This window comes from Siphateles boraxobius, unplaced genomic scaffold, assembly GCF_051911475.1.
Source record: "Siphateles boraxobius isolate OS27281-9 unplaced genomic scaffold, OSU_SipBor_1 12, whole genome shotgun sequence".
Classification (NCBI taxonomy): Eukaryota; Metazoa; Chordata; class Actinopteri; order Cypriniformes; family Leuciscidae; genus Siphateles; species Siphateles boraxobius.
Genome location: NW_027508722.1, coordinates 3,855,001 through 3,877,597, shown reverse-complemented (window position 1 = coordinate 3,877,597; position 22,597 = coordinate 3,855,001). Strand labels below are relative to the sequence as shown.

Sequence of the window (22,597 nt, the reverse complement as noted above, 5' to 3'; positions counted from 1 at the left end):
CATCATTAATGATAAAAACAGGGTTCTGTATCATCATCTCTATAGATTTGCATTCAAATGGATATTGATTGATTTTGCATTAAGAGCGTTGACTGCCTCCTGGAGAAAGGGTTCTGTGTATACTGTTCTCCTAACAAAGATGATGCCACTTCCTGTGTGATGTCATTAAGGACTTTTGTTAAAGAAATATTTGAAAAATCGGATGGAAAGGGATATTGTGGACCCCAAAACCATAATGACTGTTTTCATTATTTCCCAATACAATCAATAAAATAAAATAAACATTATTTTCCCCAAAATGTTTTGTTTGAAATTAAAACATTTTAGAAGTTTGTGATAAAAGAAAACTAACTAATATACTTTCACATTTAAATATTGTACCCAAAATATTAACACTTTTATGCATGGAAAAAGTACTTCCTAACAGTAATGACTGAATCTACAAATAAACAGTTTTCAGATTAGGCCTGGATATTATTCTGGATTTACTTGTCAAGTCTTTTTGTGAATTGTAATATTCTAAACTCACATTATGTTTAATAATCTGTTACGATTAGTACGTTTACGTTATGGCTGTTTTACTTTTGTCATGATCAAAAATGCTGTTTAGGTCAGGGGGTTTTCAGACTTGGGTCCGGGGCCGTAAGGGAGTTACGGGGTCTAGAGAAAAACTAATAAATGTAATATAAGGTTAATATTAACAAACAAATTAATAAATTAGATTTAAATAAATAAAAGAGTAAAATGTGATTTAAAAAAGTTAAGATCTATTAAATAAATTAAATCGATAAATATAAATATTAGATTAAAAATAATTAATACATAGTACATTACTATAGTGAGTAAATAGAAAATAATTTTACTTAATATAAATCAATTTTAAATGTATAATATTAATATTTCAATGTATACATTGGGTGTTTTATGACGGATACATTTTAGGATCGGGGTCTTTAACACGAGGATGGTCATATTGGGGTGTCCGTGGCATCCGTATGTCACGTGGGTTGTCAATCACAACTCCTCCCACGCGTTCAGCCAATCAGAGCAGCAGGAGTCGATGTGAGTGTTGACGTCAGAGCGCAGGTTCTGCTTGGTTCGCAGCGCAAACATGGCGGCGACGCGGCTCTTCTGGAGAACTTCAGGCGTTAAGTCTTCGTTAACCGGGTTAACCGGTGGCGTGCACAGCAGTTTGGGACTAACTCTGCTTAAACTCTATCCCGACTGCACAGCCAAGCCGAAAACACAGAGGAGACACGCAGCGCACTTTACCTTTCACCCTGACCCGGTGACTACTCAGTATGGTAAATGCCCTTGTTTACACTTTACAGTAGCTCTGGAATAACGTTACTGACAACCTGTTCATGTGTTTCACCTCTAAAAGCTACCATCATTAATTCATATTTATAAAAACCGAATAAATCATAACCGAAATCAATATAAACATACTTGACATTGCAAACTCGCATTGAGCCATTGGATCTGACTTGTCAGGCTTGTTTATAGTTGCATGATGTTGTGATTGTGAACAGTGACCACAATAGTGCTTGACATGTAATATGAGGTGATTTGATTAGTAAGGTCAAGTAAGGGATCATGAATGATAAACCTTGGTGTCTGGTCTGTATAAAAAAAGATGCTAAGATTTATCATCCTAAATAACATATTTTATTGAAAACACTGTTAAGTTGTATTAATATGTATTCATAAGTCTTTAAAGTTAATGTACTGGTTTAATAAAAGGAACTATCAAAACCTATGCCTTCATTTGCTAAAATGGGCCACTTTATGAACTGACTTTTAAGACATATTGTGATAGTTCCCTTTATTAATTATAATTTTGTAAAGTAAAATTTAACAAGCTAAAATTTCTACATATTAGCACATTAAAACAATATTTATTTTTAGTTTTAACCTAAAACTCACCCATTTGAATTAGTAAAATATCAAGACTGCAAAATCAGCATGCTCTTTTTGTTTAAAAACTGATCCTGGAATATGGCCTTGATTTGTTTTTCTACATGGTTGTTTTAAGAAATGAAAAGCTACACACTTCATCAGTTAGGGTTAGAAGAACTGTTGCCAAACATATAACATGCTAATAAAACTGTTAGCTTGCTTATTTTACCCAAGAGCATGGTCTCTTAAAGTCCACATGTCGTTTTAACAAGAAACTATGCTTCTAGCCATAACCCAAGCTGTACTTCCAACCACGCAAGTTTGCAATGTACAGAAATCAATTTCAAAAGTACATCTAGAACTCATGTTTAATGTGTAGTTTCATTCTTACATCCACTATATCTAGCTTATAATGCTATATATTGTTAGTCTCGAGATTCTTCACGTTAGTGAATTAATGCAGATCCACAAATTATGGATGGATTACTGCGTCAGGTTGAAAACTAAAAGTCTGAAACGAAAATCTGAAACTAAAAGTCTAAATCTGAAACTAAAAGTCTAAATCTGAAACTAAAAGTCTAAGTTGAAAATGATTTTGGTATTTAGGATTGGGCATTTAGCCATTTAGGATTGGGAATTTTTGGTATTTAGGGTTGGGCATTTAGGATTGGGCATTTAGGATTGGGAATTTTTGGTATTTAGGGTTGGGCATTTAGGGTTGGGCATTTAGGATTGGGCATTTAGGATTGGGAATTTTTGGTATTTAGGGTTGGGCATTTAGGATTGGGCATTTAGGATTGGGAATTTTTGGTATTTAGGGTTGGGCATTTAGGATTGGGAATTTGGGTATTTAGGATTGGGCATTTAGGATTGGGCATTTAGGATTGGGCATTTAGGATTGGGCATTTAGGATTGGGAATTTGGGCATTTAGGATTGGGCATTTAGGATTGGGCATTTAGGATTGGGCATTTAGGATTAGGCATTTAGGATTGGGCATTTAGGATTGGGAATTTGGGGATTTAGGATTGGGCATTTAGCCATTTAGGATTGGGAATTTGGGGGTTTAAATGGCTGGTGCGCAGAGGCACTTATGGACAGCAGAGGGAGCTCCAGTGCTAAGGAGCACACAGGCAGAGCGTCCTCTTCAAAGTGAAAGTTGTCGTGATCTGCCATCCACGTTGGCTGCCACATTAACAATGGCAAAGCCAGAGCTAGCATCTTTGTATAGACAGGCACTGGAAGTTGAAGTTATCACATTATAAAGTACAGTCCTCGCTCCAGCCCTGCTCACTCGCTCTGTTTGGTTTCATTACAGTGTGCTCCTTAGCACTGGAGCTCCCTCTGCTGTCCATAAGGTGCCTCTGCACACCAGCCATTTCAAACCCAGCCTCCAGTATTTGGCCCACGCCTCCTTATTTGCATACACTCCTCAATCCTCAAATGCACAATCCTAAATCCCCTAAATCCTAAATGGCTAAATGACTAAATGCCCAATCCTAAATACAAAATTCATTTTCGACTTAGACTTTTAGTTTCAGATTTAGACTTTTAGTTTTCGTTTAATACTTTTAGTTTTAGACTTTTAGTTTTCAATCTGACCCAATAATCCCTCCATAACAAATAGCATTCATATTCCTTAATGATCTGGTGGTAGAACTTCTACTAATTTTTTTTTCTCTCGCAAAACTTTTGCGTTTTTTGATACAAAACCTGTTGTGTGAATCGAAATAAAACGAATCAAGGAATCCAGTGAATTTGGCAATATATTCACATATTCAAACTTCCTGGATTAATAACACGTGAGCTAAATGTTGTTAAAACACAAATTACACCTATTTACAATCATGGTAACATAGACGACGAGCTACAACACAATTTTCCTCAAGACGAAATCATGTATGTTAATTTAAAGAATCTTGTATAATATGACTTGCTGTTTTTGTATTTGTTTTTATTGTATTTAAATGATATTTGTATTTTCGTAATTGAATTTTTGCCATTCAAATAGCTTTGAATGCTGACATGGCGTTAGATAAAATAATCTAAATCTGAATCCTCAAGACAAGCTTTATAATATAAATCTAAATATAAGTCTCTATAAGCAGGCCAAAAGGACTTGTGTTTGTTCGAGCTCACAACGGGTTTTGTGAGAGAACGCAAAAGATTTGGAAAATATTTTTTATGCCCAAAATAGATTATTCCCATGAATAATAGCATAATAGGTCCTCTTTAAGCAGTAAAATCTAATAGGTGTTATGGCACATGTACTGTGGGATTGACTTGAATTGTCTCCGCAGGCCCGACACAGAAGATGAATTTATTCCAGTCAGTAACCAGTGCCTTGGACAACACGCTTGCCAGTGATCCCACCGCAGGTACCAGTAGATGTCCACTGTCCGTCCAGATCTAAATGATTGCCTGTCCACACCATGTATCGCAACTGTTCAGAGATATGATTTGTGTGTCCCATGGCACTCTTTTGTTTTCTGGGATATCTTTGTCGGTTTCTATGGCAATGCCTTTGGGTTGGAGGGGTTTGCAGTGTTTTCTTACATTACAGCACTGGACTACCACGTCTAATGAAGCATTGTGCGAAACGCAGGGGTCGGGCATGAGCGGCTTTATTCTGTGCTGTCGTCTCAGAGGTGTGTAGACCAGGCTGAGTCGAAGTGATGGTGGACGTCGTGTGGGACTCAACTTTGGCTCTGTTTACACCTGGTATTAAGATGCGTGCCGTTTGGTCGATCGGATCACAAGTGGACGACACTAAATCGGGTCTAAAACGTTTTGAGCTTGTCCACTTTCAACCACTTCCAAATTTCGAATGTGTTCAAACATAACACATTATGGGAAGAGCTGTAGCCATATGGGATTTAAACTTTATCAGCTGGAGACCCAAGTTTGGTTTGAAGAAGAAAAATGTACCAAGCACAATATTCTCTCACCATTCCTGATTTCTAACACACACTCACAGCGTTCGGCTGGTCTTGTGGCTGTCAGAGCAGAAACGAAGGCTGATGCTCTCCGTATGTTTTCCGTCGTCTCTGGTCGCGATTAAATGTAAGTTGCGTGAGCTCATTTCGTCCATTAGATCTAAAGATCTTAAAAACACATACATTTACCCGGCCATAGACACTCCCATCGAAGAAATCAGGACAGAAGTGGTTGAAAGTGGACAAAAGATACGCATTAAAACACCAGGTGTAAACGGGTATGTGTCTCCCTCGCACACTTGTGATCCGATCGACCAAACGCATCTTAATAGCAGGTTTAAACAGAGCCTTTGTTTGAGGGATATGAGGTCAAACTTCAGATAGCGCCAGTGCTCGAATTGGGGCGGTACTCACCGGTACACAGTACCGGCACTTCTACATTTTACTCCTAAGCGTACCTGCACTTTTTCTTGCCTACCGCTACTTCTCGCATGTAGCCGGTACTCAACCACTGACAGAAAAAGCATCAGTGTCAGAGAGTTCGGTAATGACCTAACGTTTCATAAACTACACTACCCAGAGGGCACTAGGTGAATTACTTCTGATCTTGACGTAATCAAGTAAAGGCAAGCAGTCGGCCCACCCTATCAGAAGTTCACTTCTCAACGGACGCTAGTTCGAAAAAGCTGTCCGCCTGACCATAACAGATTTTTCACTGCTGAAATTGAAAACCTAAAAACTAAAAAGTGTTGAGTTTTTAAAGGGTAACTAAACCCCTGGTTAGAGCAATATTTGAAAAATGCTGTAAAAGTGGGCGGAGCCCAGCGGCGGGGGGGCGTGCACCTGAGACACATCTCTCTGTAGGCAAGGGCGTGATTAGCTGGTACTCTGACGTCACAGGGTACCACAACTTCCAATAGGAAAATTCAACTGCAGTAGCCACCGTTCAACCTGAAGAGGGCAGCACTCAGACGTTTTTACACCATATATTGTAGAATTAAAACACTTTAAACCTAAATGTCAAAAAATTTACTCGAATCAATGAACAGCATTTATGAAGCTCCATTTTTACAGATCATTAACTACAAAAAGTTGTTTTAGTGTTTAGTTACCCTTTAAGTCGTTATGTTAGACTGGCTTCAGAAAGGTATTAAAAGAACGCGTGTGCCAGAGCCAGACACGTCTGGAGACACTCACACACACACAATTTTTTAAATACATTTACGTTGTTAATAAATAACAATAAATTGTTGATGTACCAGCAATATATCCAAGTTTTGTTTTTCACTGTAGAAATCTCAAATGTCATGATTTGCCAATGCAAAAGAGTACCGGCACCTTTTGCCCCCACTTCAAGCACTGGATAGCGCACAATGATTTGTAATAGTCTAAGACCCGTGACGAAGTCTGACGTGTGAGAAAGTGATTGGGGCAGATGTGATGCACAAAATCCGATCACAGCAGTCAGACGGATGGATTTTCAGAAATTTCAGATTTGAATAGGACTTCAAACCACATATGAATGAAGCTTGAAACGGGTTTGTATAGATCCTTTTTTTTTTTTTTTTTTCACACTTGCTAAATATGATTGAATTCCAATCGCGTATTCACACAACTTTGATTTGGACTGACAGTCTGAACGAGGATTTACTCTCTTATATCTAACTGACGATAACTGAAAGGTCTCAAGTGCTAATATTAAATGTCTTTCTCCCGTAGTGATTTTTGGTGAGGATGTGGCGTTTGGTGGGGTGTTTCGATGCACCGTCGGCCTCAGAGATAAATACGGTGAGTATATTCTCATGTCTGCTCGTAGGTCACATGAGGTGAAAGATCCTCATCTGTGTGTCCTGTGTTCTCACACTAGATGGCGGCACTGTCCTGAAGCTTTGGCTATTCACAATCAAATACTTGCTTAAGTACTGCATACTTAAAAAAATACCTACACACAGTAAAGAGTAAGCAAGTATGTGGGAGGTGTGACAGTTATCATTTTGGAAATATAAATGCGAAAATATTTATAAATAAGAGCGTGTGTTTTTGTGACTTTTTTTTTTCAATTTTGTATAAAAATGTCTTTTTGGGAGAATAATCAAATATTACCTATTAAAAATAAAAGCATTTCAAAATATTGATTTGCATGAAATAAAATAAACATTAAAATAATATATTAACAACTTTTTTTTTTCAATTTTGTATAAAAATGTCTTTTTGGGAGAATAATCAAATATTACCTATTAAAAATAAAAGCATTTCAAAATATTGATTTGCATGAAATAAAATAAACATTAAAATAATATATTAACAACTTTTTAGTTTTATTTAATAAAATAAAAACTAAATCAACTAAATCTATATAGACTTATTTAAAAAAACGAATAAAAATGGCAAAAACACAAAAAAATTACTAAAACTTAAGCTAAAATGTTATATTTATAAAAAAATAAAATCTAATTAAAAATATTAACATATGCAAAACACAAACAATGTTCTTTTGAACTTTCTATTCATCAAAGAATCCAGAAATAAAGGAAATCCATGAAAATATAAAGCAGAGCACACATTGTTTTCATCACTGATAATAGAAATGTTTCTTGAGCATCAAATCATCATATTAGACTGATTTCTGAAGGATCATGTGACACTGAAGACTGGAGTAATGATGCTGAAAATTCAGCTTTGATCACAGGAATAAATTGCATTTTAAAATATATTCACATAGAAAACAGTTATTTTAAATTGTAGTGATATTTCACAATATTACTGTTAACTGTTTTTGATCACATAAATACAGTTTTGGTCAGTATAAGAGAGACTTAAACACATTTTAAAAATCTTTACAAAATTGTCTGTAACTCTCATAAGATGCATCTTAAAAAGACTGTTAATGATAAAAAAAATAATTGTTAGTTTGATTATAAAGTGTTTGAGACTTTTGACGATATAGAGCGTGTGTAAATGTCACATCCTTTTGATTTTCCCAGCAAAACCAGCCCAAGGCAGTCACATAAAAACCAGTCTACAGGCTTTCATAGACAACTTAATAGAGGAAATAATTATTGACTGGTTGTGTTTGTTGTAACATAATGTGGTGCGATTATGCACTTGACATTGATTATTGTGTTTTCCTCTGGATATTCATGTATGGATTTCTCTGTTCAAGCTCCTTTGAGCCAAATTTAAAATCACTTTCTGTAGAACATCATCATGAGGAGGATTAATGTGTGTGCATTTGATATCTCTCATTCAATTTGTTCAGCTTCATTAATTGTGCAGGAGTCAATGAAGTAGATTCAGATTGAACCGAACACCCTCTACAGCCATAAGCCATAAATAGTTAAATTATGCAGCTGCAGAGAGTGGCATATTCAGTTAAGAAAGAGGAAAACAGACATTATGGTAATGATTAAAAAAACACATCTGCTGTTTGCCACTCGTTTTGGACAGAAGCTCTATATATAGAGGCACTCTGTGATGTTTTGAAATCAACACAGATCCACGACTCCAATATGTCTCCTGCCGCGTGGGTGTCTTTTGTGTGTTATTGACGTCAGAGGTGTTGACCTTTGAGAGGGATCATTATTTTCCATTCTGACTCGTTAGACGGGAACAGGGTTTTCATGCCACTCATTTGAGAGATTCTGTGCCCTCTTCCCCGTGCGGTGCCGGTAAACCGTGCACAGGTCAATGCGTGGAGTGACGCACACATGGGCGTAATGCAGTGCCACTGCTGTCCGCTGCTTCTGTCTGCAATCTGCTTTAAATTGCTTTCTGTGAAGTGGATTACAGACTGCGGCTGGTAAATACTGTATTATCTCTGAAATGCCCATCACCAGCCTGTTGAATGCATACCTTACTCAAAATACCTTATTCAACAAAGACGGTTCATTTCAAGGACGGTGACCGATATCTTGCAGTAAACTAAACTCTGAAATGACCAGCAAACTCGTCATCTTTTGCATCATTTCTTAAAGAATTGTTCCAGGTTTAAATTAATACAATATGATCTGCCCATGTGACCAGACAAAATTGTTTTGACTTGTTTATTAAAACATGCAAAAAGGTTTATGGGGCAAGAAATTCTGGAGACTTTAAAAGCACCTTGTATTTTTGTTAAAGGGATAGTTCACCCAAAAATGAAAATTCTGTCAGTATTTACTCTCTCTCATGTTGTTCCAACCTCGTAAAACCTTCGTTCATCTTCGGAACACGAATTAAGATATTTTTGATTAAATCTGAGAGCTGGATCACTCCTCCATAGGCTTCTAAGGGATTGAAACTTGCCGGCCTCAAAAAGTTATTAAAGACATCGTTAAAATAGTCCAAGTGACTACAGTGGCTCAATCTTAAGTTTATCAAGTGACGAGAATACTTTTTGTGTGCAAAAAAAACAAAAATAACGACTTTATTTCAACTATTCATTTTCTTCTCTGTGGGCCTCGAGTGAGTTCACTAGTGTAACAGCGTACGCTTCTGTTGTTGTACGTCACACGCATCACACACATGACCAGCGTCGGCCAATAGTGAGCCTACGTGTGACGTAGCTCTACGCAATCACACTACGCTAACTGACTCGAGGCCCACAGAGAAGGAAATGAATAGTTGAAATAAAGTCGTTATTTTTGTTTTTTTTTGCGCACAAAAAGTATTCTCGTCACTTGATAAACTTAAGATTGAGCCACTGTAGTCACTTGGACTATTTTAACGATGTCTTTAATAACTTTTTGAGGCCGGCAAGTTTCAATCCCTTAGAAGCCTATGGAGGAGTGATCCAGCTCTCAGATTTAATCAAAAATATCTTAATTCGTGTTCCGAAGATGAACGAAGGTTTTACGAGGTTGGAACAACATGAGGGAGAGTAATTATTGACAGAATTTTCATTTTTGGGTGAACTATCCCTTTAAGGGTACACTATTTAACTTCTTTTTTTTCAAAATGTAAAATTTATATAAGTCAAGACATCATCAATCCTTCCAAACTGTGTCTTTGTCTTACCCTAATTCACTATGGTAAGCCCATTATAAATGTTTGTATTTTACATCTAGTGGGATGGTTTTCGTGGGAAATTGTGTACTTGCGTCACTCGCCCGTGCGTGTCTCGTCATATCCGTAAATAAAAGAAAGATTGACATGGAGCAGCTAAATCTCAAACCTCTAAGGAATCACATGTTTTAACCAAACGGCGAACAGAGGAGAGTCTGCTTCTTGTAATAAAACAAGAATCAACATTGCCTTGGCTTTTCGGAGATGGTGAGAACTGAGAGATTTGAGAAGTTGTTAAAAGTGACGCAGAGTAAGGTATTTCTTGAATGGATAAAATGCCATATGTAGCTCTCTGACGGAGTTCATTGTTGTAGCGCTGTGCTGTCATTTATTTTCAAGGTAGTACTGCGTCTAATGTCTATTAATGGCTAAATCTACAGTAACGTCTTCAGCTAGTCGACAAGAATAGAGTTTCATACTTGAATGTTCAAGAAAAAAACCTCCACATTATTCTTCACATTGTTGCAGCACCTCTCTTCGCAGTCTGTCAGTAACGCTCTGTTTAGTTCCTTCTTTATGAAGCTCCTCCTTCTGAAAAGCACAATGTGCTCCGATTGGTCAACCGGATCAGTGTGTTGTGATTGGTCAACCAATTCAAGCTTGTTTGGGAAATATCTCGTCCCTTATCATAACCGCCAGTTTCAACACACTACTAACTAACTCAACCAGGCCCCGCCCCTTTATTTTGCATATGAATTATTTAAATGAGGAATATTTTGACGTGTTTGTTCCCGGAAGAAAACTCAAGGCTACAATGGAGGCGTTTCAGGGAGTTCAGAAACAGTGACACTGAAATAGAGAGTAACTCCCGCTGGAGGGAACTTTACAGACCTTATTCATGCTCAAACAGCAACATTACACACTAAAGAGAGTTGAAAATGTAAAAAAAAAAAATAAGACGTCCTCTTTAAAGGTTCTTCATGGAACCATCGATGTCACTGGTTTAGTGTGGTAATCAGCAGCATGTGACCGATCCGGTCCTTAGAGCTTAACTTGAATTAAACCCAGAACAATCCTTTAACCGCTGTTATTCTGTATGAAAATGGTTTCATGTGTGATTTCACAAAAGTATTACGTCTTCAGTAGGTTCATGTTGTAGCGAAGGTTCAGAGGGGGATACGCTTATGTGCTTTGGTTTGAATGAAAATAACTTTCCACTCTAAATATACAGTCCATTTCATGTGGTTCGGTTGCATCAAAGGGGAGGCCAAAAACAGGCTGTGTTTCCCTGATTTTGTGTGTTTGTACTGTTTCATTTTGCAATATAATTCAATTATGAAAAAAAAATATTTTCAGCAGATTTTATGTTTTGAGGTTGATGCTTTAATTAGTTCAGTCCTGCCCGGTACTACTAATGTAAAAAATATAAAAATATCCCTTAAAAGCAAACCGTGTGCTGAATCATGGCGGTCATGAAAACACAAGGCATGTCTTTTGAGTTTTAACTTTTCATCTGCAGCGTTTTGCTGTGTTTTATAATGTCCTTGTTGCGTCATGGCCCATTTTCACATTTGGTGTCGACAAATTGCTTGTATCTGGCATCTTGTCGCTGGTTTTGAAAATGCCAATAAAGAAAAAACACTCATTTTGACTTGTATAAGTCCTGAGTAGGTTGACATTTACCACTTTTCTTCACAGGTAAGGACCGTGTATTTAACACCCCGCTGTGTGAGCAAGGCATTGTGGGGTTTGGGATTGGTGCAGCCACTGCAGGAGCCACCGCTATTGCAGAGATTCAGTTTGCCGACTACATTTACCCAGCGTTTGATCAGGTGAGCTTGTTTGCAAGGGTCTTTTCTTTATAAACACCATGGATATTTATTTAAAAAAAAGTACATTTATAATGCTAGTTAAAGGTTTAGGTTAAAGAGTTAGCTCACCCAAAAAGTTAACTTTGCTAGGTCTGGGCTGGACCGCCTTTTGCCTTCAGAACTGCTTTAATTCTTCATGGCACAGATTCAACAAGCTTCTGGAATCATTCCTCAGAGACTTCGGTCCATATTGTCATGAGAGCTTCACACAGTTGCTGCAGATTTGTCGGCTGCTCATCCATGATGTGAATCTCCAGTTCCAGCAAATCCTAAAGATGCTCTATTGCATTGAGATCTGGAGACTGTGGAGGCTGTTTGAGCTTAGTGAACTCATCGTCATGTTCAAGAAACCAGTTTGAGCTGATTTGAGCTTTGTGACCTGCATTATCCTGCTGGAAGAAGCCATCAGAAGATGGACGTGGTCAGCAACAATACTCAGGTGTGCTGTGGCGTTTAAACTGTGCTCAATTGGTGCCAAGAAAATACCCTCTACACCATTTACTCCACCAGCAGCCTGAACCGTTGATTATAGGCAGGATGGATCCATACTTTCATGTTGTTTACACCAAATTCTGATGTGTTCTGACGTCTAGAGACGTTTGTGCATGAACATCCCAGTAGATCAGCTGTTTCTGAAACACTCAGACCAGCCTGTCCGGCACCAACAACCATGACATGTTCAAAGTCACTTAAATCCCCTTTCTTCCACATTCTGATGCTCAGTTTGAACTTCAGTGGGTCATCTTGACCATGTCTACATGCCTAAATGATTTGCATTGCATTGAGTTGCAGTCTTGTGATTAGCTGATTCGATATTTGCGCTAACAAACAGTTGAACGGGTGTACCTAATAAAGTGGCCAGTGAGTGTATTATAATAATATTAATAATTACTAAGAATATATCAAATTATTACATAAAAACAAATTTTCTATTTATTTTTTAATCTAAAAAAAAAAAAAAAAAATATATATATATATATATATATATATATATATATATATAATATAAATTTACAATGCTGATATTTATAATCTTAATTTCTTCATTTTCAAACGTTAAATCTTTTTTTTATGCTTAAACAGAAACATTACAGACTAACTAAAGTTGAAAAAGCATAATGGGACCACTCTTAATGTTTTCATAAGAAGATACAATGATCTCTGTATGTGGACGGCATGAGCTCTTTCAGGTCAGTAGTGTTGGGGTGTTTGTGAGACGCTGGCTGGTTGATCTGTAGGAGGAAACGTCCCGCTTCTGTCTGTGTGCTGCTAATGTTTACCGTGTGTCCTCGCCTCACTGAAGATGGATGAGTTTTCCCTTCATTGTCAAGGCAACCGAATACCAGATGCAATAATGGGGGAATATTTAACAGGAACGCTTCACACCACGTAGAGTCTCTCAACACCCAAAATCTGACCGTCCAGTGAGCAAAGGATTTGAGTCTGGACAACATCTGATATTTCTGGAAGCTCTTTCACATGCTTAGTTTCTCTTCATTATCGTATCATCATGCCACCATTAGAGTCAGTAAAACCCTCATTTACATCGTTCCTTCCAGGCAGTTGTTGTCGAGCATTGTAAGGGAATGTCCTGGCTCCACGCTTTGTTTATTTTAAAAAGCTTTGGCGATGATGGCAGGAAAAATCGCCTTTTAAACTAAAGTATTTTATGAGCAGAGCTTTGGATGTGACCGCGTTAGCGTTGTGGAGCCTGTCTTTTCTCGCACACAGATGTGAGTTGTAAATGTTAATCCCTTTTTCTGTGCCTAACTTTTTCTGCTGTTGAAGATCGTGAATGAAGCGGCCAAGTACCGGTACCGTTCTGGGAACATGTTTGACTGTGGGAAGCTGACCATCAGATCTCCGTGGGGCTGCGTGGGTCACGGCTCGCTCTATCACTCCCAGAGTCCAGAGGCTTTCTTCGCACACTGTCCTGGAATCAAGGTAAAGCACACGAAGGAATTATATTTTTATAACAGAAAATTAAGCCTGTTTTTAGGGCCATTGATATGTTTCGCATCATTTGACTCTTGATGCTTTTTTCATGACAGTTAAAGGGATCGTTCACCAAAAAATTTTAATTCTGTCAGTAATTACTCACCCTCATGTTGTTCCTACCCCGTAAGACCTTCTTTCATCTTCTGAACACAAATTAAGATATTTTTGATTAAATCTTAGAGCTGGATCACTCCTCCATAGGCTTCTTTATAATTTAAACTTGCCGGCCCAGAAAGTATAACATAAAGAATAACATATTGTAATCCCTTCATTTCCATATTTTTTTTTTAAACTATATGAACCCTAACACGTCTCCCCTCGGAATTCACTCCCTGGACTCCGTCCCCCCACGTTACCCCCCATTTCCAGCCCTGGATATAACGAAAGGGGAACTTGGCAACTATTTCAACTTAATAAAACTGTATAAAAATCATTTGGATGGTTTAATAACCTGTTCTGGTGAGAATGGTGACTTTCCCCGCTCCCCCCAGCGTTCCCAGGCGGGAAACCAACCTTGCAACATGAGGACTAACGTCCCGGTAAGTTGTAAATAGGAAGTCTCGTGAGAAGCGAGAACAAGCGAGAAACACGACTGCTTACGGCAATTCGACATTAACACACACGCTGCCCTCATTGTGTATGATGTATTACCCACCTCGGTAGACACACTCCACACGATAAAGTTGGCCGGCTCTGATAATAACAAATGCACATGAGCAGCGGTAGAAAGGGGGAGGAGGGGCCACAAGTGAGTTTTTTCGACAGTGTTGTGAAATATACGCCTCACAGCTGTAGGGGGAGCTCGTTGAGACAATATGCGACAACAAAAGTGAAAATCAGCGAAGAAATGGCTAGAGTTGCCGAATGCCCCTTTAAACAAAGAATGAAACCGTAAAATGCTGATGAACTTCAGTGACTCTTAGAGCGGCTCTGGAAATGCATTCATGTTCTCATGTAGTGAGACTGCAGAGGCTGAAAAACACCGCGAGCGTCACGCGTACTTCAGTGTACTTTATATTTTTATTAATAAACATTGAATCATGAACGTGATTTCTGCCTCGAGTCCCGTCGGATGTTTCCTTCGGCTGTGGAGGTGAAGATGACAACTCCCATGATGCCACGCTCATTCACGGTGTCGTCAAACTACGCCTTTGTTTTGAATAAGCGGCCTCTAGTGGCGAAACTTACTAACCGTGCCTTTAACTAAAACTATTACTGTTGAAATCAAATAAATATTAGATTAAAAACTTACAATTGGAAATGTTGCCTTGTCAATTCACTGAAATGCGTTCAAGCTAATGTAAAGTAAATTATGTAATAATGTAAAGTAATAATGTTAAATGACTAAAACGTACAAAATATTTATTGAAAATGAAAATGAAAATAAAAATAAAAGCTTATTAAAAATAGTCTATAATAGTACTAAAATAACACTGTTCTGTATGGGCTTTAAGCTGTAGCACAAGACAGTGTGATTTGACACGACCAGTTTCAAACGTGTTTTTTTTGGTTTCCTAGTGCATCAACACAGAGATTGTCGTGACTATGAAAGACTTTGTTCACAGAAGGAGTTGGTTTAAAATTGAGTGGAGGATCTATGTTTCCGTGTGCTAAATGTAATAATAAACTCACCAGTCTGTGATTAGATTATACAGAAGCACTCTTTACTCATCTCACCCACAATGCAACACAGATTTTTCACGCTGCATCAAAACACTCCGGAAATTGCAGTATGAATCACAATCATAGCAGATCGATGCTTGACTCTCTCTGAAGTGACCTGCACCTGCATCATCTGGATCAGTCAGATGACCACAGCGATTAATGAGCCGACGCACACAGTGTCAGAGCTGATTTAACCTCACCGCTACTCTTCACTCTTCAGTTTGATTCTCATCGCAACACAAATCTTTACTGTTATGCACCAAATCTTATGGTGTCTTCATCTGTAATGGTCAGTTTGAACATCCGTGTTTCTGCAGGAATGCTTTTTCCTGGCTTTTGATAGCAAGTCACTTTTTTTTTTAATCTAGTGACATCTTTAAAATGAACCCCTTTTTTTAGACGCAGCAATGCACTTTGATCAGTGTGTGTCCTTATAAATGTACCAATTGACCTCTTTAACTTTTTATTTTCTTTTTTTTATTAAACAAATATTTCTCTGTCTGTTAGATTGTTGTGCCGAGAGGTCCGGTCCAGGCCAAGGGTCTTCTTCTGTCCTGCATTGAGGATAATAACCCATGCATCTTCTTTGAGCCTAAAATCCTGTACAGAGCAGCAGGTGAGAGGAGGTTATTATTTGTTTTGATACATCATTACTGTTGGTCACCTTTTACATCTTTATGTCCCAATTTTTTAACCATTGAAAAGTATTAAAAAGAGCTTGCGACTAAACCTCATAACTCCATGAGATCCTCAAACTGTTAGTCAACCTGATAACTCCACCCGCCACTATCCTGAATGAAGTGCCACACACTTTTTGGACCATCTCTGCTTGTTTGCCATGCAAGGATAAATAAAGAACTGGTTGATTGAATAAGTAAATCTTCATTGCTCTTGTGCTACAGTCTTTTTTTTCATTCATCATGTGACTAATTACTCTGAAGACTTAGGATCAAGAAAGTGACATTATTAAATCACTTATTGGCTGATGAAAGCACAGTCTCAATTCTTCAATAGTCACAATCCTGATCTGTAATGTCAAAGAGAAGAACCTCCAGAACACATCTGTCTTAATACAATGAAATATTGGCTGTTTTTATATATTGCATATGAAAACATTTTGTTGAAAATACAGGGTTACTTTGAAATAGATAGTCTTTTCTCCCACATAATTATGTAGTTACAGCATCATCCATCTGGGGTTCATCTAACCACAGCCAAAACAAACCAACCACACTCTCAGCCATCGGTTAGGAGGAGAATATTTGGTGCAGTTTAAAGCACAAGTAAATGTGCCTCTAAATGACACAATCCTCATGTCCAGAGTAATGGTGAAATAATGAAACAAAGAGTGGAAAAGGAAATGTTTGCAGTTTTAAGGAAGTCAATGTGTTTTTTTCACATTGATGAGTGTGTTTTTTTCCATGATGAATAGTGCATATTTATCTCCCGATGCCTCGGTTTAGATCTGCTTTCTGTCTGTCTTCAGGTTCACTCTTAAATCTGAATTATGTGTCTCTCAAGAATTTTGTTAAATGACTTTCATTTCCTGACTGAACATTGGAGCTTGTTTTAGGATCTTTGGCTCTTTATCATTATTTGGTTTTAATTTTAGAGCGGGGCTTTTCTTTTTCTTTTTTTTAATGCAGTTATTCTTACACGATAGGAATAAATCATTCAGCCATTCAGTTCATATAAATCTTGATCAACATTAACACGAAACATTATACGTTTACTTGATGGTAATGTGGAACTTTCCAATTTCCACCTTGTCTTTTTTTTTAAATCAGTCATTATTGCCAACATTGAATTTAATGTCATAAATTGTAACTCATGCAAGTTTAGTTGGCCTTAAATATGGTTTTGATTTATTACATGGTATTTAGAAGTTCACATCACCACCTATGTAAAATTAGATTGAAGTTTCTGAAGCACATGTTAGTGCTTTGTAAATCGTCACTAGGGTGTACACAGTACTAGGGTGTTGTTGTGTGGTTGCTAAGGTGTTGTTGTGTGGTTGCTAAGGTGTTCTTAAGGCTTTTAGCATGTGGCTGTGTGGTTGCTAGGCTGCGCTGTCAAGATTCAAACCCTAAAACTAGTTGTGTTTACAGAGTTTAAACATTATCAGTACACACCTATTATAGTCAACAATGCTGTCTACACTGCAAGCATGCAGTTATCTACACATCAGATATTTTAGGGAAAATCTTTCATGCTTTTAGCGTAAGCATGTATCTTTCTCCATCTCTGAATTAGGTTTTTATTAAAGAGTGGTTTTACCATTAAATCAGCAGTATTTTTAAATGATAGAGTGTGTGTCAGCTGGAAACACACATCGGGCATCCAACAACCTACCACTCGAAAGAATCTGGACCATTAGTGATGCATTTTTACTCGACTTCATCAATCAGTTGAACCCTAGGGTAAAACCTCCTGACCACAAATCACTGAGCTCCGCCTGAATCGCTCCAGCAGTCAGACCATCACCGCGATCAATAGCGATCAGTCCTTTAAAAAAAAAAAATTTAAATCGAGTGTGATGCATAGACATTTTTTTCTTTGGCTGCAAGAATCATGTTGATGTTGGAATCAAGAAACGGGCTGTGAATAAACATTGGAGTCACTGTCAGTAGAAAGTGAATTTATTTGTTCTTTGCAACTGAGCCTTAGATCGGGTAAGCGGAGCTGCTCGTGTATGCAGTCCTACATGTAGCTTACTCAAGAGACAAAAAGCAGCCGTAGTAACTTTACATTGTAAGTATACATACTAGCAGGGTTTGTCATTAACACCCGTCAACCCACCAAATGTGTGTGTATTTCAGCAGTGGCATATAACGCAGTCACTCCTACTAGCCAATCAAGCGGGTTTAATTTTATAATATACATTTTTCAAATCTTTTAAAAATTCTTCTTAAATTAGTATAGTAGTAGTAGTAGTATAAAAATACAAAAATATAGAATCTTTGTAATATACATATCGATACTGAAATATCTGCAAATCTTCCGCAGGATACACAATGGATACACAATTCCAGCTTTTCTCTCTCTCTCTCTCTCTCTCTCTCTCTCTCTCTCTCTCTCTCTCTCTCTCTCTCTCTCTCTCTCTCTCTCTCTCTGACAGCGACTGACACCCAAGCCCGCGTCCCTTTACTCACTCGTTACATTTGCTCTGGATGAATATTGTTGGTGTTACAGGGCTTGAATTTCGGTGAGGGATTGCGTGTATTGAGCATAATTTAACACATTCCCACAGATCTTGTGTTCATCCCACAGTGCGTTTGTTATTAAATTAGGGGCCGCTAAGACGACACCGTTCTCTCTAAACAGACTTTAAACGTGAAACTGTGATAGACGCTGATGGCGTTCACATGCGCATTAAGAATTGATTCTATAGTTATGTGCGTTTGAATATATGTGCGCATGTTTGTAATTCCTTACAAACCATGCCTATACAAACTACTTGTCTTGTCTATAAATTTTGATGCAGAATTTTATTTTATCTTATCACTTTGGGTAGGTACGCGAACCGAGAAATTCCACAACGCTTTATCTGTAGAGTGGTATAGGGATCCTCCATAGGGAGAGGCTAGTTGGCACTTCAGCACTGCATTGTCATCAGGTCCAGACGAAAGTCCTTCGTCAGATCTGGAAACGGCCTGGATCCGGCAGGCTGCGGGAAAACCTCGGGATAAACAAAGACACTAAAATTAGCGTAGATGCCATTCTTCTTACGATGTAACGAGTACATCAGGATATGAGGGAAGTGTTCCCAGTTCCGGCCGACCTAATCTAAGCAGCCTAATATTGAAATATAGAAGTCTATAGAGTGTTATGTGAATGCTAGGTCAAAGAGATGTGTTTTTAGTCTAGCTTTGAACTGACAGACTGTGTCTGCTTCCCGGACAATGTTAGGAAGATTGTTCCAAAGTTTTGGTGCTAAATAGGAAAAGATATTCTAGGTATTATCAACTGGCCGGAACTTTGAGATCGCAATAGACGTGAAGGACTATAATGCGTTAAGAGCTCGCTCAAGTACTGGGGAGCTAAACCATTTAGTGCTTTGTAAGTAATCAGCAGTATTTTAAAATGTATACGATGTTTAATAGGGAGCCAATGCAGTGTTGACAGAACCGGGCTAATATGGTCGTACTTCCTGGTTCTGGTAAGAACTCTAGCGGCTGCGTTTTGAACTAGCTGTAGTTTGTTTATTAAGCGTGCAGGGCAACCACCCAGTAGAGCATTACAATAATCTAGCCTTGATGTCATGAACACATGAACTAGTTGTTCCGCATTTGTCAATGAGAGCATATGACGTAATTTAGATATATTTTTAAGATGGAAAAATGTGCTTTTACAGACACTGGACACGTGACTTTCAAATGAAAGATTGGTATCAAAGAGCACACCCAGGTTCCTAGCTGACGACGAAGACTTAACAGAGCAGCCATCAAGTGTTAGACGGTATTCTAGGTTATTACGTGTGGAAGTTTTTTGTCCAATAATTAGAATCTCTGTTTTTTCAGAATTTAGTAGTAGGAAATTACTAGTCATCCAATTGAGAGAGCCAGGTTTCAGACAGCACGCAAACACAAAATTTAGTTCTCTTTCGCGTCTCCTTGCACTTGAACAGACACATACACACCAAATCGTCTCGGCAAGTATACTCATAAATGCAGTCAGTTATGTCTTAAGTGAATGTAAACAGTTGAGAAATCGAATGTGTATCAGTATAATGTATCTGTGCATTCAGTCTTAAAGTGACAGCAGCCAATAAGTACCCGCTGCTGTCTGTGTCATTTAATGTTAATCAAACAAAACAACTTTAACAAAGATTAATCTATATTTAATTTCTGCAGTGAATGCTATACAGTGTTATTTTACACTTTATTACATTTCTGTACCTGAATACTACTCTTAGACCTTAGTTCTTATTTTAATAATTATGTTAAAGGAGCTGTATGTAAGAAATGTATTTAAATTAATCATAAAATGGCCCTGATATGTCACTAGACATTAGGAAATCATGTTCATTTCAAATACTTATATCACTGACAACAGTAGTCCGGCCAGGATATTGTCATTTAAAAAGTGAAGTTGCAGCCCTGAACTGATGTTGATGTTGTCATGTTGTGTTTTGGTCTGATGCGTCATCCTCCACCTATCTACCAATCACAAATTCAGTAGTGTTGCGGCATCCGGGTTGCCAGCTCTGCTCTAGTTACCACAGCTGCAGCTACAAAAGTGTCGGAATCGGATAAAAAAAAAAGTCTAACATTGCGAATCAGATAAACTGATAAATTCATAAACTCGTTATGAATCCGAAATACTTCGTGACAAAGTCCGAAATAAAACAAGGATCTGTATAGGAGATGCATTTGAAAGATGGAGACGGCTGAAAACGGAGAAGAATTTCTGGACAGGTAAGATTCATCTATGTTTGGCTGACTTGTACTTGATGTAAATGGACATTTCAAATATTCATGACAGTCGAACAAAGTTATGCATGTTCGTGCAAAGTAACGTTACGTTAGTTCATATGGAGGAGGTGGGTCATCGAATTGGAAGCACGATAGGCGCAATTCCAAGGTAAAATAACTTTTTCTAACGTCCATAACACCAATGAAAAGCACATTGTAGCCTATGATGTGAATAATGTGTCCCACTTGGAACGTTTTGTAGCCTACTGGTTTATCATGCAAGATCTACAGCCAAAAATAATAGAATGACATGTAATCTTTCACATCATATATTTTAGCGTTATGGACGTGTACTGCAGAGTAAGTTTAAAAAATACAGCTGGTCGCTTTCACTTATAGTGTCAGCTAAATGAATAGCTGTATCTTTGATATCGATTACACACCGTGACCGAGGCTTGTGCTTGTACTTACGTTAATGACAGATACCTACCGTTACAAGTTAGACTAACAGCTACTGTTCTAACAATGTACTGTCACATACGAGCGTACATCTTTACTATTATATTTGGCTAATCGCCATTAGTACATTTTTGCGATATATAATTACTTTGCAAAACATCTCTCATTTGAAGCATAAACATAATTAACAGAAAAAAAAAACTTAGCCTACTGTGTAGGACTCGTCACTTGCCATTGGAAGCTTCTGTAGCAGCCTACGTTCCTGCTGTATCCTGCAGCCTATCTGGCAACCTCGAGTCAGGGAGGAGGGAGAGGGGATACACCGCTCTACAGTAATTTGAAAGTGATTGCAGTACCAGTTTTGGCCACAATCCTACATACTGCTCCTTTAATAATTTCTGAACTGCATTAGTTAGGCTAGTAGTTTTTGCTGTGGTATTGAAGTACTTAGTGTTCTTTAAGTAATAAATGAAAAGCAAAGTTACATTTGTGATGACTTTTTTTTTTTTGCTGATCCGAAAAATGATCCAAACCATCAATTTTGTGATCCTTTTTTTTGTGATCCAATTTTGTGGAGACTCCTGGGAAAACCAGTTTGCTGCTGGAAGAGGTGTTAGTGTAGCCAGTAGGGGGCGCTCACCCTGTGGTCTGTGTGGGTCCTAACGCCCCAGTACAGTGACGGGGACACTATACTGTCAAAGAGCGCCGTCCTTCAGATGAGACGTTAAACCGAGGTCCTGACTCTGTGGTCATTAAAAATCCCAGGATGTCCTTCGAAAAAGAGTAGGGGTTTAACCTCGGCATCCTGGCCAAATTTGCCCCAGTTGCCTCTGTCCATCATGGCCTCCTCATCATCCATATACTGATTGGCTTCATCACTTCACCACTGTCTCCTCTCCACCAGTAAGCTGGTGTGTGTTGGGCGTTCTGGCACAATATCATCCAGGTGATGCTGCACATTGGTGGTGGTTGAGGAGATTTCCCCGTTCTATGTAAAGCGATTTGAGTACCCAGAAAAGCACTATATAAATGTAACAAATTATTACTTAATTGTGTTAAGACTAAACAGTATTTTTAGTATCTTAAACTCTCCTTTCCAAGCAGCTTTTAACACTAAAACAAGAGATCTTAGCACCCTCACTCGACCGTTATAATTAGATTAATTTATTACATCACAATATTTCTCTCCTGTTTATTGAACATCTTGACGGTGTTTAATTTCTTGTTCTTGATCGATATGTAAAAATGATTAATTGCTATGCTGGTTTGTTATTCTGACTGAGGTTATTATAATTAGATGTGCTGCAGGCAAACTACATTACAAAAAATCCTGGAGCAGCTTGCTGTGTGTATAGCTGCTTCACATTACTTCAG

The 22,597-nt window shown here is 38.0% G+C and overlaps 1 protein-coding gene across 1 annotated transcript in view; it reads left to right on the top strand.

The window, feature by feature from the left end:
• The first annotated feature begins 1,043 nt into the window (after positions 1-1,043).
• The window catches only part of bckdhb (branched chain keto acid dehydrogenase E1 subunit beta), an 84,528-nt gene continuing 62,974 nt past the window's right edge, over positions 1,044-22,597 (top strand). The window contains exons 1-6 of the mRNA XM_077206788.1: positions 1,044-1,304; positions 4,198-4,275; positions 6,553-6,621; positions 11,515-11,648; positions 13,476-13,631; positions 15,858-15,966. Coding sequence (XP_077062903.1) covers positions 1,112-1,304; positions 4,198-4,275; positions 6,553-6,621; positions 11,515-11,648; positions 13,476-13,631; positions 15,858-15,966 — 739 coding nt within the window. The 5' untranslated portion in view covers positions 1,044-1,111. The remainder of the gene's footprint in view (positions 1,305-4,197; positions 4,276-6,552; positions 6,622-11,514; positions 11,649-13,475; positions 13,632-15,857; positions 15,967-22,597) is intronic.